General features: G+C 40.5%; 3 protein-coding genes across 3 annotated transcripts; 2 read left to right on the top strand and 1 right to left on the bottom strand.

Annotated features, from left to right (window-relative positions):
• Positions 1-1,483: 1,483 nt before the first annotated feature.
• On the bottom strand, positions 1,484-7,625 carry krcp (kelch repeat-containing protein). The gene is made up of 13 exons (XM_023421742.2): positions 7,389-7,625; positions 6,899-7,060; positions 6,613-6,694; positions 6,257-6,316; positions 5,735-5,966; positions 5,375-5,473; positions 4,355-4,486; positions 4,085-4,272; positions 3,730-3,926; positions 3,546-3,640; positions 3,314-3,368; positions 2,944-3,041; positions 1,484-2,393 (listed from the first exon to the last, which is right to left on the bottom strand). Exons 1-13 carry the CDS (start codon positions 7,448-7,450, stop codon positions 2,164-2,166), a joined length of 1,692 nt encoding a protein of 563 aa, XP_023277510.1. The 5' UTR covers positions 7,451-7,625; the 3' UTR covers positions 1,484-2,163.
• A 1,041-nt stretch (positions 7,626-8,666) lies between these two features.
• Positions 8,667-10,419, top strand: LOC147818225 (uncharacterized). Its single transcript, XM_087178113.1, has 3 exons — positions 8,667-8,857; positions 9,024-9,263; positions 10,334-10,419. The coding sequence occupies exons 1-3, from the start codon at positions 8,682-8,684 to the stop codon at positions 10,359-10,361; spliced, it is 444 nt and encodes a 147-aa protein (XP_087034239.1). The 5' UTR covers positions 8,667-8,681; the 3' UTR covers positions 10,362-10,419.
• A 1,599-nt stretch (positions 10,420-12,018) lies between these two features.
• Positions 12,019-17,597, top strand: cct7 (chaperonin containing TCP1, subunit 7 (eta)). The gene is made up of 12 exons (XM_023421734.2): positions 12,019-12,087; positions 13,361-13,444; positions 13,558-13,627; positions 13,719-13,825; positions 13,956-14,134; positions 14,292-14,463; positions 14,651-14,815; positions 14,912-15,100; positions 15,202-15,299; positions 15,388-15,520; positions 16,396-16,602; positions 16,726-17,597. The coding sequence occupies exons 1-12, from the start codon at positions 12,082-12,084 to the stop codon at positions 16,951-16,953; spliced, it is 1,638 nt and encodes a 545-aa protein (XP_023277502.1). The 5' UTR covers positions 12,019-12,081; the 3' UTR covers positions 16,954-17,597.
• The last annotated feature ends 36 nt before the right edge of the window (positions 17,598-17,633 follow it).

Genomic DNA, 17,633 nt, shown 5'->3' with positions numbered 1-17,633 from the left:
TGAAAACAGAAATGATGATTTGATAAAAACAAATGAACCCACATATTTGTGTTAAAGTGGAAAATAAATAAAAGAAATAGTAATAGAAATTGGCAAAAAGGCTGAGCCTTTTTAATGGCCTGAGAATCTTTCCTTTACCTGCAGTTTAGCAGGTGCTGACACACAGCGTGGGCAAAATTGGTGAAGAAATTAGAGGCAAGGCCAAAAATAGGCTCTTGTACTAACTGTGCTACAATCAGAGTAAGTGCAACATGATGTACGTTAGTAATTAAAGGGCTGAAGACTCTAATATTAAAAATAAATGGATTCAACCACATTACCTTTAATTATGACAAAAGTAATAAAGACTTACTTTATAGCCCATTAAGAACATTGCATATTTTATGATTTGCAGTGAAAGAATCAAGTGAGAACTTGCACATATCCTCAAGTCTTAAAGGGAAACAGGGAAACTGATTTTGTTTTTGACTGAATATTTTGAGGAAACCAGGCTTCCTTTGCATCACCAGAGGAAATACCACGCAGTAGGTGAAAACAGTATCAACTGATCTTGTCGGTCTGCTTTCTAGAAAAATACAAAAATGGCAGAAAATAAATGTGTTGTTCTTTGACTCACATTTTTTAAGTCTCTTCCTGGATTTGGACGTCCTTGCTTCTGCTGAGGTGAAGGTCTGGAGGTCACAGTTTCTGACTGGCCACAGTTTTGTCCATTCAAGATCATGAGCACTGTCATCCTTATATGACGGATTTCACTGAACCTGAATCTTTTATTTATTTTATTGCTTTAATCGTACCAAATATAAGTTTAATAATTTAAATAAATAATTTAATAATATTATTGTAGGTAAACATACTGGAATCAGCCTAAAAAACACATCATATGTAAATTTGTAACTAAATATAACCTCCCCATATTGGTGTTTTTTATTGAATGATTTCTGTTCTGGGGATGAACAATATATAAACACAGAAACATTATATGTGTCACAGATGCACAGAACCTCCAAAGTGTCCTCACGTTATATAAGTGGGAATTTACTGACTTGTGTGAACCTCTCGGAGCTCTCTGCATGACATAATCCAATGAAAAATATTAAAGTTAAAAAACGGCCACATTCATGACACCATTAACAGCCATTCGGCGGAAACAAAGATAATCCCTCTCGACTCCACTAATCTTTTATTAAAACGTCTCCATTTAGCTCTGGCTCTTTTGAAGACAGCATCAGTTACTCTGCTAGTCTGACATTAGCTAATGTTAGTGTTGAGTTACTGGGCCAACAGGGGTGTTATTAACAGGTCTGTCTGTTTTAAGTGTCAAACCTCATCTAATTTACATCAGTTTGAAACCACTGACACATCTTAAATGGGTCAATTATTCTGCGAATGGAAAAGGCGGTAGACTGAGTCTAAGGAGCTTTAACCTTCTCTGCATCTTCGTAGGAATATTAATGTCCAGAATAACATTATGCATAGGAGACAGTTTAAAAATTAAAATGTTTATTAAGTAAAGACAAGAGCCAAAATGGAACAGCACAGTAGCATGAATAGATTTTTAGATCAGTTTGAAGATGATAACTTTCATCACAACAAAAAAAACAGTTTATGCATTTGCAGTTATTCAGAGGCAAAATATTCCAAATGATCAGGGCTGGTGAAAAACTCCATTACACATAAGAAACAGAAAAAGATATTTAACCTATCAAATTAAAACTATACATTTTACCTGAGGAAGATCTTGAGACTTTAAACTATGTACATAAAAATTGATATAACATCCTTGATGATTTAATCTGCAATGTTTTATGTTTAAAACAACAATTATTCTTATTATGAAAAAAAAAAAAACATTTGTTAAAAAGTAGAAAAGTATCTTAATCCTGTTTTGCACTTGATTGGAAATATTTGTCAATATTTATTTTTAAATATCTGTATTCAACAAAATGCCCATAATGTACATACAGTACACTGGTACTTACATGCACATTTTCCAAAACTGAAACTGTAAAAACCCTTTAAAAACAATTGAAAGAAGACAGGAATCATTCAACCAAAGTAAAAAAGGCAAACGATGAGAATATAAATAATAAAGGGCAAAGTGGGGGTGTGGAAATAGCTTCACATGCAGTCAGGCAGTGAGGATTCACCTCTGACTCACTCTCTTTATATAGCACTGAGAAGTTCCTCCACGGCGACAGTCGTCAGGTCAGAGTAGAAGTTGCCCTCATTGTCTCCGCCTCCGAACACCAGCAGAGTTCTGCCTGCGTCCATATCCACGTCTTCATCATCCTCTGAGAAAGGGTGGCGACTGACTGTATCCATGGTGATGAGGGAGTGCCCTGCCCTGGGGACAATGAGCTGAGGGAGCGACACCTCTGTCCAGCTGTTTGAGTCTGAAGCAACGAAAAATAAACACAAAAATTCATCATGTAACAAGAACAATAACTGGTTTGTTTGTTGGGACGTACACTTTTTTTTATGACAGTCAGATGAGACAATCAATTATACTCTCATAGCTGTCTTAAATATGAAGCTGTCAGCTAGCTTAGCTTAGCATGGAAATATCAATTTAAAATAAAAAAATGGAAACTATATTAAAGATCCAAGTCTCATCTTTAATTTGAGTAGGTTTACATCAATACAGAAAGAACTGTGTGGGAGATATAGTCCTTTTAACACATAGTGGAAGTGAAAATCATCAGATCAGCTGACAAACTCAACCAGTTAAGGATATTCCCCCTCTTCACCCTGAAAAGCTCTTTGGTTGCTGTGGCTTGTACGTTTAACCCGGGCGTTGTTTACATCAAATAATCTGATTGTGAGAATCAGCTACTTTCTATAAATGTAATGTAATGAGAACCAGGCAACAGAAGGACTTCGAGCCATCTTTCTTGGATGCGTGTGTGTGTGTGCGTGTGTGTGTAACAGTGAGCTGCCTCTCACCTATATCGAAGATGAAAGTGTCACTGAGTGCGTTGTTTCCGTTGTAACCTCCGTGGATCAGAAACTTAGTGTCTGAAAGCACAGCGCTGCCATGCCAGCTGCAACACACACAAACTTAAGTTAATTATATATACAAATAAGTGCTGCATCTAGGACTTAGTACCGTTTAAAATTCTTGAAATATTTAATACCCGAGTGTTAGTACTAATATGAAAAATATATTCAGTACCTTATTTTGAAGCAATTGGAGAAGTATCTGATTGGTTATTGATCATTTATGATAACTGGAGACATTGAACACATAGTGACGTTCAATACCAGTGCCCTAGCTCTAACTAGATGTCCAGTATTTGTGTTTCTAGTTGTGTACCTTCGAGGAGAGGGGGCTTTCCCAGTTGTTTTCACAGCAGAAAACTCCATCAGACCTAAGAAACACAAAAACATTTACATTTTAATTATAGGTCTCCAGATACATGTGCACCGTGTGTGTGGCTATGTGCAGATAGATATACAGTATATGTGCATGAAACTGTGTGTGTGTGTGTGTGTGTGTGTGTGTGTGTGTGTGTGTGTGTGTGTGTGTGTGTGTGTGTGTGTCTTACCGAGGTCCAACATGTACATGTCATTGTAGCAGACTGGAGTGTCCCATCCACCAAATACGTAGATCTTCCTCTCCTGCATTACACATGCAGAGTGACTGAAAGAAAAAATAAAGAGGGAGTCAAAGAGCTGGACAAATTATGTCTTTAAAACGTAACAACCGCCGGCCAGATCGAGCCATCTTACCCTGAGCGGGGGGAGGGTTTGTCTCCTGTCACAATGGGTTCGTACCAGATGGAGAGGTGGGGATTGAAGATGTACAGCGAGTCGCTGCAGCCGTCGGGCTCCGGGTTTGGACGAGGGAACACCCCTCCCAGTACGAAGAGCTCACCTCGAAACATGCTGCAGCTGTGGTAGGCCAGAGGAGGAACCTTACCTTGAGCCTGACGGAGAGAAGAGGACGAGGACATGGATAGAGAGAAGGAGGAGTAAAAAAAAATGTCCTCACAGGTTGTGGACTTGTAGTTAAATCAAGGTACACACACACACACACACACACACACACACACACACACACACACACACACACACACACACACACCTCCACCATGGTCCACTTCCAGCTCTGTGTGTCCAGGATGTGAACGTCGTTGAACCATTTCTTGTTTTTAGAGCCTCCAAACACAAAGATCCGCTTTGAGTCGGGGTCGTAGACGGCTGTGTGGCCAATCCTGGCCTCAGGGGTCGGACCCTCTGCCAGAGTCTCCGCAGCCACCCAGGACATGTCCTCTGTGGGACAGAGAACACCGACTGTGACACGGACCTACAGGAAAAAAATGAATTGATTTTGTGGTTGTGTTGTATGACTGACCTGTGCACAGCTTCCACATGGGATCCTTGCAGAACTGCATCCTGGCTCCCTGTCCTCCAATCAGAATTGCTGTCTGAGCATCGATGGGACACAGAGTCTGACCCCAGCGACCTGACGGGCTGATCAGCGGGGCTGCAGGAGAACCACAGATTTGACATTTCATGTGTTAATCGTCTCACATACACCCCTCACTATAACTATGTGAATGTCAACACAGAACAAAATCAAATCAAGTTTCAAAACTCATTGATTCCGCTCACTGAAGCTTTTTGACTGAAGCCCACAGTGAAACCGAGGGGCTCGATCGATCACCACAGATACATGACGATCACATCCTAGCGTGCAAGAGGGGAAAAAAACACTTATGTGCAACACACACCAGTCGAATCAAGCAGTGTCTCATCATCAATCGACAGCCACGACAGAGACCGGACGTGGCATACAGAAAAGATTTCATTAGGGTATAGAGGCAGGGATGTGGTCTCAACTGCTTTTGCTCTCCTTCAGAGAGGAAAAAACATGGGTGGTTGCATCCTGGCACCCGTGTCTTTGAGTTGGCATGGATTAATACATTAGTGAAGAAGGAAATGCATCTGTTCCATAAAGTAGACGAGTGACTGATGTCGGAAATGCTGCTGACTTAAACTTAAATGTGACTTTACCTCCTCAAACTGTAATACTGACATGGTTGACCAGAGAGCTATTAGGCTTCTCGTCTAACTGTCACCAAGAAGGCAAATAACCATATTTTCAAAAAGTATTAAACCTATCCCTTTAATGCTACCCATTTAGCTGAAACCTACATATACCTGGATGGGCCATGGAGTGTGTCTGAGTCAGATTTATGTTACAATCCTGTACTGAACGCTTCTCATGAGCAGAAAAAGACGAGCAGAAAACATCATTCTGTGACCTCAGGTGGGCGATGTGCATCAACGGAGCAGCCGAGGGACCAGAAAGTGAATAAATATGACAGAAAGTAAAGATAAGATGGTATGTAATGTGTATTCACAAACTCACCGGTCTGTGTGGGAGTCTTGGCCTGCCTACTCTTCGTCCTGGCTGCGCTCTGAGGAGGCGTTCTTCCCACAATCCCCTGCGCCTCTCCCGCTCCATTAGCTGTAGAGAAGAGATTTGATAGAAGGAAACCGTGCACAAAGAAAATTATTTACTCCTCCACACTGAGCCACAGGAGTGTCTTCAGTACTAATTATCACTAGCAACACTATTCTGGCTTTTACACTCGCACAGGCAGAAAAACTGTTCACAAGGAAATAAACACACAGGAATTAAGTCGTCTTTTGGGTCAAATTCCATGCATATAACTGAACTTTGACCTTGGTTTTACAAGACACAGCACCAACAGACAGTGTCTCTAACCTGTTCCCTTCATCTTTGTTGCATCTCCTCCACTACTGAACAGCTTCTGCCCCGCTTTGGTTTGCCCTCTGGCTTTTCGCACAGGTGTGGTCTTCTCCAAGGTACCATTGGGACACACGTTCTCTTCTTCCTCTCTTTTCGTCGCCTTATTCTCGTCACTGTCTTCCTCTGCCACTCGTCCTCTTTTCCTCTTGCCGTTGACCTCTCGGGCTGCGAGGGGAGCCGTGGTGTCCTGGGACAGCGCAGTAATCATTTAACAAAATGCTTGAAAACATGTTGATGTTGTGTGAGGTATTGTGGGAAATGAAGGAAAACACTGAAGTACACAAGGCTGGATATGACAGAAAGTGCACACAAGTCAACACACATAAAATCACCAATTCAAAAGGTCAACATATATTATATTGCACTGACAAGTATTTATAAAATACATCTAATGAATCTGAATGTTGGATTAAGTTCTTGATATGTGACTAAACAGTTTCTGATATATTTAGTAACAGTACATCTGTATCAGATTACCTTTGGTGTGTATTCCTTCACAGCCAGGATGAGTTCTGGTTCTGACCAATCTGCTTTTGTCTGAGAAAGAAATGTACAATATAAAAAAGGCTTGAATGGAATCAGACTTTTAGTATTTACTTTTTTAAATATAATAACAAAGACAACGAATATACATAACATAACTAACTATTGTTATTTCCTCCCAATGTTGCTTCCATAGAAGATGAAAAGGGATATATTCAGTTACAGATGCACGGTGTAATACTTCGATATAAACTGTCATAGGCTTGGCTATTAACTGGAATCACAGTTTGTTTGCCTCTTTCCAGCATTCCCCTTTAGTCCTGAAGCAGTGGGATTTGTTTGATATTTACCAGGCTTCCTCCCTCCAGAGTGATGTTGAGTGTTACGTTGTCTGTCCAAGTCTCCTCCTCCCACTGCTCCCATGACAGACACCTGGAGGACAGCAGGTACAGTATTCAGTGAAAGGTTACCAACTATTCTGAAAGTTGCAGTGCGCAGCACCTAGAAAAACCATGGCACATTAATCTTTTTTTTTTTTTTTTTTTTTTTTTAAAAACACAAAAACGGTCTCAGTGTCTGACTCAGGGGATAAACAGCATTTTCAACTCTCTTGTCTCTGAGACAGACTCGACCTACCTATTGTAAGGAGTCAGTTTGCCGATAGTGATGGGGATCCGGTCAGCATCGTTGAGCTCCGCGTTGACACAGATCCTCTCCCCCCACGGCCCGCTGCTGAACAGCACCACCTGGCGGACCGTCGAGGGAACTGCAACACACACCCTGCACGGCCCGTCGGCACTGACACGGGAAAAAGGAATAATGAAATAATGGTTTGTTACTATCCACAATAACTAGGCTAGATACGGAAAACGACTTCTTGGCATGTGTTTCACTATAACAGAGAAGCTAACCGACTAACCCTCCGCTATAAACACGGCTAATTTAAAGAGGCGCCAATGTCGGAGCAACAGATAAAGTTTATGGCATGTGGCGTGGCAACCGCATATAAACATCGTAACGTTAATTAACAAAACTTGAGCTGCGGTTCAGATACACGAAGGATTGCAGATATTACATTTCAATGTGAGCAACTAGCTAATGTTAAAGCCTTCAACGGTTGTCTTACCTTAGCAGCCTTTGAGGCGGACCGTTCACTCCGAAAATCGCATAAACTCCGAAATCGTCCATCTTTGCGTTTCCCTCCAACAAAGGCGATTTCTTTCAAAACTGATTCTGCTATGCTACTTTATTCTGTCACTTCTTTAAATATCAAAACCACGACGTTTCTTCTGTATTTCTCTGTTCAACATCTCCCGCCACCGCTATGTATACAGTTTCTAAACTCCGCGCGACTTCTGGGTCACAGATTGTGTGCGCATGATTTGCTGTTAAGGGTATATTCACAGGCGGAGTCTGTGCTGTCGAATACATAGCCAGCAAGCGAGAGCGGCGCCCTTACGGCATATCCTGGTACATACATCGAGTACACTGTAGTTGGCGACTCACAAACTATAAGCCAATCAGAGGCCTGCAGTCAGCAGCCCCTGCCAGACGTATCAGAAGCTGCGTTCAAGAACACCTGTCACCACTTTTATTCGGGCCTATAAATTCATTGTTCTGTAAATGCACTGCTATTTTTATTAATTTATTATATTTTATTCGATTTTAACTCATTTTGATTTGATTTGATTTAAAAAATCTAGTCATATTTTCCTTTTTGTATTTCACGGTGTTTATTTTATGCGTCATCTTATGTAAAGCACTTCCCCTTGTTGTGCAAGGGTGCCATACGAAGTAACTTGCCTAACCTGTGAGTGAGAACTTTAGAAATACACTTGCAAGAGTGTGTAGAACAAAAGCCATACTATCACGCAATCAAATGTATCATTGAAATGGGACTGGTTTCGGATAGTTTCTTGGGACTGCAGCCTGTTTTATCCTCTACTATATATCTGCATTACCAAGAAATTATCTGAAACCAATTGCTTTTCACTGGCTTTCACAGTCAGACCACAACATATACGTAGCTGGGTTACGCCATTTTCATGCAAATCTACACAACGTCTGTCATGCTAAATATTTGTTAAGGTAGTCTCATTTCCAAACATACCCTCAACCTAAGCAGCAAACTCAGCTGTCCTCAGTGGACTACTCGACCTCCAAATTGAAAGGTTTGTTAGAGCTGCTTCACAACATATTCATAATTTGTATATAAATTATGAACAAATATGAATACTATCATTAAGAAATGTGGTGGCTCCAGGTTTTTTCAGTTTTACTTTAAGATGTGACAGGAGAATAATTTTTGGGGAAACTGTGCAGGTTACAGATAATCTAGTAATCTCAGCAGATTTGATGATTTACTTTCCATTCTTTGATTTCTTATCCCTCTCTCCAGCCATTGTTTTTCCCCTGCAGTATGAATGAATCTTCATCCTCAGCTTCAGGGTATTTCTGGACAGAGTGCAACCAAAATGATGGTAAATTAGTAGGAGCTTCGCCAGGCCTCCTCATCCTCTTCACCACCTACTCCTTCGAATTCCTTGTTGGCACCCCGTCAAACCTTTGGCTCATCCGTCACATCCTCAGGAAAATGTAACGTAGCGTTGTGATGCAACATGTACAGCAACTTTGTCCCATAATGCAGCTTCAATTGAATGATCTGATAGATAAAGAATAGAAAGAGAGGCCAGACATTTTTATGATTTGAATGAGTCATTCTGATACTTACAGCTTTATTTACGATTTGTTCAATTTAAAGGTCAAAGGTTTCTGGTGTCCTGCCTGCAGACTTCTTCCCTCTCCACCTGGCCTTCACCCAGCTCTCCTTCTACCTGGTCGTGCCTCTGCTCTTTATCAATCACTTCCTGTGGCAGAGTGACTCTGTGCTGGCTGTGGTGACCGTCCTGACTTCCATGGTGCTTTTTATGAAGCCGCTGCTCCTCTGTCTGGTGTCTGTGCAGAGGTACATGGCTGTGGAACGACCCTTCCACTACCAAAGGTAAAAACTACATACGAAGTACACGTCCGTACACATGTAGAAATTTGGTGTTTATAACAGTTATAACCGGAATGCACTGAAATCTCTGCTCCACACATGCCCTACCTCTTTGCCCATTTTTAATGAATGAATGAGCTTTATTTAAATAGCACCTTTCATGCAAACAATGCAGCTCAAAGTGCTTTACAATAACAACACAGCCTTGAAAACCACAAACATACAAATGAAAGGTTTGTGCATGCATTTTCGGATAAGCCAGGAGTTAGGTGGAGTCAGAGACTGCCAAGATGGCGACGGTGGAGCCTGTGTTACAGACTCATAGCCTCTGATTTACCATCTGATTTGAAAGGGTATGTGATGCTGTGATCATTGATGCTCTTTGTTCTCTCGTGGTCACCCATGATTTGGCAATGCTCAGAATCCAGTGCACATTTATTGTAGTTAAAAATGGTAGAAAATAGACTTAAAAATGAATATGCTTTGGGTTGTGAGTGCATGTTACAATCAGATTTACATTTTCACTTGCAATTTGCTCAGGAAGACTTCATCACCATTGTCATCATCCAGGCTTCATCGTCTGCCTGCCTCTGGGTGGACTGGTTTCAGCTCATGCCCTCAAGTGTCAGTATATGGCCATGGCTTTAGCTGCTGCAGCCAGCTGTAGTTATCTGCAGCCTCTGCTCTACCTGCACAGACTGGGCAGGCTGCCGTTTATGACCTCACAAAACACTTGAGATACTTATTAGCCCAGTTATAAATGCTTTAAACACATTTCTTCAATATTTTGTTCAGCGGTTGAAGGAGTGAAACGCAGATGGAAAAATCGAAAATGTGATTATAATTTGGTAAATACCTAACCCTTATTTTGATGCTTTCCTAATTCTAACTGAAAAACGTTAAAGGGGCGAATATAGTACATAAATTAAACATAAATGATGATGTGTTACTCAAAGGTTCCAACATTGTAACTTCAATAAAAGGGTTTCCTGAATGCACATTTTCATTTATTTAATGGCTTTAGCAGCAAGTAGTAAAATGTCATAACACTATATGCTCTTTGTTATTTTCAGAAGATTGCAGTACAGTGATCCATGTTGAGACGATGCTGTCAAAGGAATGATAATAAACATTTGGGCTGAACTGATTTCATCAAAACGCATGATCCAAAATAAAGTCTGTCACTAAATTTATTACTGTTTCATAACCACATGTTTTGTGGTTTTGTGTTTTTGTGGTAGGATTGCCTGGGGTTTTATATCATTTATTTCTGCTTTATATTATTATTATTATTATAATTGTTATTGTTATTGTTATTGTTATATATTATATATTATTATTATCATTATTATTGTCTGCTTTATAAGAGACAGTAACTATGACCCTATGAGGCCCAAAAATAAAGCTGGAAATGCCGCAATGTTTTTTGCAGCAACAATCCGGAATAAAGCAAAAGTAAAGACACATTATTTTCTGTTTTATGAATTTGGCTAAATTTCAAAATTCAAATTCAAACATGCATTTTAAGTCTAATTCCAACTGGACTTGACTGCAATTATGTGATATAAACATTATTGAGACGTGGCAATGTGAATCCAGCTTCCTGATCTGCGCTTCAATACACAGGTAAAAAAAATACACTATATAACAACATGTAGAAGCAAAACCACAGCGGAAAAATTATACAGTTGGATAAAACTTGTTATTTCATCCTCTACTAATGCACTATACAACAGGATCATTGTACCTCAAAGAAATGCAAATTTTCTCTTCAATGTTTTTTTTCCCCCAGCACAGTATGCAAAGACACAGACTGCGTATTCAGTATGTCATGTTAATGTATATGAAAACTATGCCATATGAGCATCTCTGTGCCTATGTGTGTGCTGAACTCTCTATACATTACTGCGTTATTTAAGCAGTGTGACATAACCTACAATGTTATGTCACATTGCTTTAAAAAAGAATCATTCTATAACCCACAAGGAATTAAATATACTAACATAGGATTCTATTTGACAAAAACAAACACAAACCTTAATGCTAATTAAATGTCAGTACTTTAGGGACATTAATTGGAGCTTTCAAAAGATATCTACATACAGTAACATTGTAAGAAACAATCAATAAGCAAATTTAGTAATTTATTGTCCATTTCATTTAGTTTAATGAGAAAATCCCATCATTAATGACCAGCAAAAATAATATTTAAGCCACATCCTGATATTACAATGACCAAAATCTCAGAGGATATCTAGTCACAATACCATGATGTCAATACATGACAATATACTGTACCATCCAGACCTTTATTAAGAATGCAGTTAAACAAACTGTGTGTATACCAGTGTATGGAAACCCTGAAATGCTCAGTATTAAATGACAAATATTACTATACAGAAATTCTGAAAAATTAATAATTGCAACAGTAAATAAACATGACACTATGAAAAAGACTTTTATGTTGAAAGAAAATTTTCGATAAATTAAGAATCAAGAAATAACATTTAATAATAATGAGCTATTATTATTTTAAAATGTATCGGTTCATTTATATATTTCAAATATATGATTATTTGTTCCATAATGTTCATTCAATAATGAGCACCTTGAGACTCAGTGCTGGTTTTTAAAAACAGCCTTTGATAGCACAATTGAAACTTGTTTGACAATATGTATATATGTGTTTTATTTCAGAAAAATTCAAATCGTTCACTAAATATTGCAGCCCTGATCTTGAACGCACCCCCAGCGTCTATCGCTTTCGCAAAGCATTGTGGGTTGAGTTGCCGGTGGAAAGCTTCTCGAACAAACTGCAAAGATGATGGTGAGTGAGTTAGCATACATGCTCCAAACTCAAACTTACAATCCACGTCCATCGTGCAGTTCGTCTGCCAGCATTTGAATCTTTACCGCTCTCAGTTTAGTTGACTATCTGTTGGCAGACTGGGGAAGCAGTTATTTTGTGAAAATTATATATTGAAAGACTTGATTGTTGTCCAGACTGTGTTAGCATCGTAGGATTACCCGGTATCAATGGGCGTATACGATGCTAACGGTGATGCTAGCTAACATATCAGCAATTACTGTATATTAAAGAAACTATTCTCAGTTGGTTACAGCTTGAACTTGTATTTTAAGAACAGTTGATTGTATTTTTATGTCGTAAATCTGAATAGCGTCTGTCATTGCAGCGGTGTTAGCTTGTGGGTGAGTTAGCTGTAGTAAAGTAAGTCTCTTTGTATGAATGGCTACATTGGAGACATTTCTGTTTTACTGCTGAAGAGCAAAGAGCTGTCCTAAATAGACCACTGTCTTTAATTTGTTGCTATGGTTGTTTCAGTGTTTGGCTCGTGATTGAGCATCTTATGATTGATTCTGGATGATGCAGAGTCACAGACAAAGGCCTTAACAATATAGAAGTTAATAAACTGTGTCGCTGTCATTAGCAGAGATCTACCAGCCAGTTTTCTGAAAATAGTGATGTGTAATGTAAGGCTTTAAGAAGGAGCTGGGACATATAGTCTGCCAAAATTAGCAGTGTAATATAAACTGTAAACAGACAGTTTGTGTTTGACAGTGGGTAACAAAAGCATCACACCTTACAGCTACAGCAGCAGCCTCAGCATGTGTGGCTTTTACCATTTTAGGTCAAATGTTTGTACTGAAGCACAGTGAAATGCCTGAATAAAATATAATTACAAAATAACATTGTAATGTATCTCACATGGCAATATTTATCTATTATTCAATGAAGTGTTTGCTTTGTATTAATTAGCTTTTTACAATACAAAGATTAGATTAGGATTTCATTGAAGGATGATGAACAGTAATATTGACTCAATGCTGGACTGTAATATTATACGCTTTACCTATATTTGTACTTCAACTAAACTTTCATAGTCAAACTTTTCACTGATACCTCTGCTATTCTGTGTTTTGTGATGTTCATGAGGAAGCTAACTGTGGCTGCATAAGTGTGCAAGTAATATTCAGTTTTATGAATAAATTTGGAGTAAACTGTTGGATCGTTTTTTTTTTTGTTTTTTTTTTAAACCCTCTATTTCCTCTCACTTCATTTATCCACCTCTCCCTTCCAGCCCACACCGGTTATCCTGCTGAAGGAGGGGACAGACACGTCTCAGGGCATTCCCCAGCTCATCAGTAACATCAATGCCTGCCAGGTCAGAAAACTACCCCTTCTCTCATTGATTGTTTGTATATTTATTTCCTGTTTGTGGCATCATTTAACTCTGTCATTATATCTTTTTAAGTGTGCCTGCTTTTTTCCTCCCAGGTAATTGCTGAGGCTGTCAGGACCACCCTGGGGCCCAGAGGGATGGACAAACTGATGGTGGATGGCAGAGGTGAGGAGAGACGGTTGAACAATGAATGGATTTCAGGACTCCTTGGTCTACAACTCCTTTATCACAAATGTGTGAATGTTGTGTTTTCCAGGTAAGGCCACAATCTCCAACGATGGAGCCACCATCCTGAAACTGTTGGATGTTGTTCACCCCGCAGCCAAGACCCTGGTTGACATCGCTCGCTCCCAGGATGCTGAGGTGAGAAGTGTGTGTGTGTGTGTGTGTGTGTGTGTGTTTAAGGTTCTGAGCCAAACATGGGGCGTGGACATCTGCAATCTGACACAAACTAGAAATGACAACATCTTTGTTTCCTTGGCACCATCCTCAGGTTGGGGACGGCACCACCTCTGTCACTCTCCTGGCTGCTGAGTTCCTGAAGCAGTTGAAGCCGTATGTGGAGGAGGGTCTCCACCCTCAGACCATCATCAGAGCTTTCCGCACCGCCACCCACCTCGCTGTTAGCAAGATCAAGGAGATTGCCGTCTCTGTGAAGAAAGATGATAAACAGTGAGTGCTCAGTTTCACTGTGACAACTTATTTGCGTGGCAGCCATGTAGCGTTTGAAGTTTGATCTGTACTAATATGGTTTCCTTAACTTGCAGTTAAATTGAGCTTTAGAAACTGGTCTAGTTTTACATTTTCACACGTGCGTCTTTCCTCTCAGAGAGCAGATGCAGTTGTTGGAGAAGTGTGCAGCCACAGCCCTGAACTCCAAGCTAATTGCTGGTCAGAAGGAGTTCTTCTCCAAGATGGTGGTGGATGCTGTCATGTCTCTGGACGAGCTGCTGCCTCTGAAGATGATTGGCATCAAGAAGGTCCAGGGAGGAGGCCTTGAGGTTTGTACCTTGAGTTCAGCACTTAGAGATATGATTCTTGATGAGAACATTTTAAAATGTGGTTAAATATTTAAAGAAGCAGCAAAAAAGTAAGGATAATCTCCTCTTCCCTCCCCCTGTTTGCTCTTTGTTAATTTTGCTATTTCAAATTCTTCCTCCTCAAATTTTCTATATTCCATCTGTACAGGATTCCGAATTGATCTCTGGGGTTGCGTTCAAGAAGACCTTCTCCTATGCTGGGTTTGAGATGCAGCCTAAGCGCTACGAGAATCCAAAGATCGCTTTGCTCAATGTGGAGCTGGAGCTGAAGGCTGAGAAGGATAACGCTGAGGTCCGCGTGAAATCTGTTGAGGTATGAAGACTGCAACACAGCATCAAACATCTACCTGAAAGTCTGTATGTGGTGTATGAGTTTTTATTGTTTCCTCTTTTGTCTCCGTTTCTGCAGGACTACCAGGCTATCGTGGACGCAGAGTGGAACATCCTGTACGACAAACTGGAGAAGATCTATAAGTCTGGAGCCAAGGTGGTTTTGTCAAAGTTGCCGATCGGTGACGTGGCCACCCAGTACTTCGCTGACAGAGACCTGTTCTGTGCCGGCAGAGTGCAGGAGGAGGACCTGCGGAGGACCATGGTGGTAAGTCTTATACAGTATAGGCCTTCTGTTGCACATTTTGATGTTGATGTTGAAAGAAGCTTGAAAAATTATTGACCGACTGTGTGTAATGTGACCTCCAGGCCTGCGGCGGCTCCATTCAGACCTCAGTAGGAGCTATGACAGACGACGTCCTGGGACAGTGTGAACTCTTTGAGGAGGTCCAGGTCGGAGGAGAAAGGTAAGAGAGGGGCTAGTTAGGTTTTAACTAAGGAAACCATGAATCATTTCAGTCCCACAGCTCACACCCATCATGTCTGTGTCTGCAGGTATAACTTCTTTAAAGGCTGCCCGAAGGCGAAGACGTGCACCATCATCCTGAGAGGCGGCGCCGAGCAGTTCACAGAGGAGACGGAGCGATCGCTGCATGATGCCATCATGATCGTACGCAGAGCCATCAAGGTCAGTTGACAAGTGCAGCGTATGTGAGCAGCTTTGCAAGAAGGCTCGTTATATGAGAACACAATGCTGTATATTAATTATCAGAACTGTGTTACTGCTCATTCCACCTATACACCATGTTGTGTTTATTAAGATATAGTTGTGTGAAATATAAGTCTTGTGACTGTACAAAAGTGATCTGCAGGTTTTTTAGTTTGGGTTTTGTTTATTTGTTTTATTCTCCACTTGATAATTCTTCCATCCTTGATGCTAAATTTATGGGAACGTGTAGTATATTTAAAACTGAGCTAAATTAAAAAAAGAAAATGGCCAATAAAGATCATTTGATTATGTGAATCTTGGTTCGTTGGCCACATAATTCAACATTTGAGATACTGCAACATGGGCACAGTTGTTGAGAATCAAGCAACTTATTGTTTGAGCCATTGCCTGTGACCAGGCAAAGTTTAGCTAAGGTAACATAAGTTGTTAAAGCTCATTGCCGTTTCCGGCTGGTGTCATTTATTAACATCAGATTTTATGCTAATGCTAGATATTCGCCATAATGTTAAGAATTCAGTGTTTGTTGCACATGGTGGAGTCTGGCATTTTTGGGTGGAAGTGGATTATTAGGAATGTGATTCAAGAACCAGTCAGTAGAGGGGTCCATCACACAGAGATCACTTACTTAGAGTTTTCCCCAAATCTGTTTAATTTTTGATGAAAATGACACAAGATTTGGTTTTAAATCAACATTGCAGTATGCCTGACTTCTGAGTCACTTTTTTTTATTTGGATAAGCCTCATTGTTTGGTCGATCTTTACAATATATTTTGGATCTAAAACTTTAATTCACCGAGGGCAGTAAGCTGACTGTATTTAACCGCTGTTTCCAGAATGACTCCATTGTAGCGGGTGGAGGAGCCATAGAGATGGAGCTGTCAAAGTACCTGCGGGATTATTCCAGGACCATCCCTGGAAAACAGCAGCTGCTGATTGGAGCGTACGCCAAGGCCCTGGAGATCATCCCCAGACAGCTGTGCGACAACGCCGGCTTTGACGCCACCAACATCCTGAACAAACTGCGCGCCAAACACGCACAGGTAGGACATGAATACACGCTTACCTAATCCTAAAACACTTGGGGGAGGTGAGCATTGGCATAATGGCGCTTTTATGGCCTTCAGTTTGAAAGGTGTAGCTTCATCTGTCTTATCTCACTGCAGGGCGGTATGTGGTACGGCGTGGACATCAACAGTGAGGACATTGCAGACAACTTTGCTTCCTGTGTCTGGGAGCCGTCCATCGTGCGCATCAACGCTCTGACAGCAGCTTCAGAAGCAGCCTGCCTCATCCTGTCGGTCGATGAGACGATCAAAAACCCCCGCAGCTCTATGGACGGACCTCCAGGTGGTGGCAGGGGCAGAGGCCGTGGGAGACCCCATGCTCACTAAGAGGAAGCAGGAACAAAACCCCATTTTAAACTGGCCTTAAAATCTAAATGTAGATCAGGTTACATTTAAACAAAGATTGCGTTGAATGTATCTTGACATGTTTGACCTGAATTTGGATTTGAATTCTAGATAAAATGAGGTTTTCTAACCAGTCATAGACACATTACAAATGGCAGGTGTAGTGAAACAAACAAAACGGGGGGAAAAGAGAAGTTCGTCTAGTAATTTCAAGACAGATTCTTTGGACTTTGTCAAAGATGGCTGACATTTCTTGTGTTGTCCTTGTTTTTTTTTTCTTACTGAAGCTTTGACTTGCTAACGTCTTTAAAATTTCACGCGCTGTTATCGTTCCACCTGTGATCGTTTTACTGAGAAATGATTCTGAAATACAAGAAGAATGAGATTAATCCCCCTTGGTTTTGAATTAAACACACTCCTGTCCCCTCAGAGTCAGCTCTTCCTCTCTGACCTGAAGGAGCCGTCATTTCTAATCTGGTTTTTTTCTGTTACGTGACAAATTATGTAACATGGAGAGTAAAGCACTGATAGGATGTTGAGCAGTTCTGAACCGTTTGTCATTGGTTATGCTGTGTGAAACTATTTATCGGACCATTCTTATCAATAAATTCACAGCTTAAATCACACTGTGTTGACTGATAGTGTATCAATACACTCATAGG

This window comes from Seriola lalandi, unplaced genomic scaffold (genome assembly GCF_002814215.2).
Source record: "Seriola lalandi dorsalis isolate HSWRI2012SDOR001 ecotype SW California unplaced genomic scaffold, Sedor1 jcf7180002054676, whole genome shotgun sequence".
Taxonomy (NCBI): domain Eukaryota; kingdom Metazoa; phylum Chordata; class Actinopteri; order Carangiformes; family Carangidae; genus Seriola; species Seriola lalandi.
Note: the sequence above shows the minus strand (reverse complement) of the source record. Positions and strands in the feature narration are given on the sequence as shown.

Bases quoted from the DNA above. Each gene is read 5' to 3' on its own strand.
- cct7 (XM_023421734.2), top strand. The intron at 13,826-13,955 runs GTGAGAAGTGTG...CACCATCCTCAG, and splicing joins CTCGCTCCCAGGATGCTGAG to GTTGGGGACGGCACCACCTC. The intron at 16,603-16,725 runs GTAGGACATGAA...ATCTCACTGCAG, and splicing joins TGCGCGCCAAACACGCACAG to GGCGGTATGTGGTACGGCGT.
- LOC147818225 (XM_087178113.1), top strand. From the start codon at position 8,682: ATGAATGAATCTTCATCCTCAGCTTCAGGGTATTTCTGGACAGAGTGC. The intron at 8,858-9,023 runs GTAACGTAGCGT...TTCAATTTAAAG, and splicing joins CGTCACATCCTCAGGAAAAT to GTCAAAGGTTTCTGGTGTCC. The intron at 9,264-10,333 runs GTAAAAACTACA...TGTTATTTTCAG, and splicing joins CGACCCTTCCACTACCAAAG to AAGATTGCAGTACAGTGATC.
- krcp (XM_023421742.2), bottom strand. From the start codon at position 7,450: ATGGACGATTTCGGAGTTTATGCGATTTTCGGAGTGAACGGTCCGCCT. The intron at 4,487-5,374 runs GTGAGTTTGTGA...GTTCTCCTGCAG, and splicing joins CAAGACTCCCACACAGACCG to CCCCGCTGATCAGCCCGTCA. The intron at 3,369-3,545 runs GTAAGACACACA...TGTGTTTCTTAG, and splicing joins CATGTACATGTTGGACCTCG to GTCTGATGGAGTTTTCTGCT.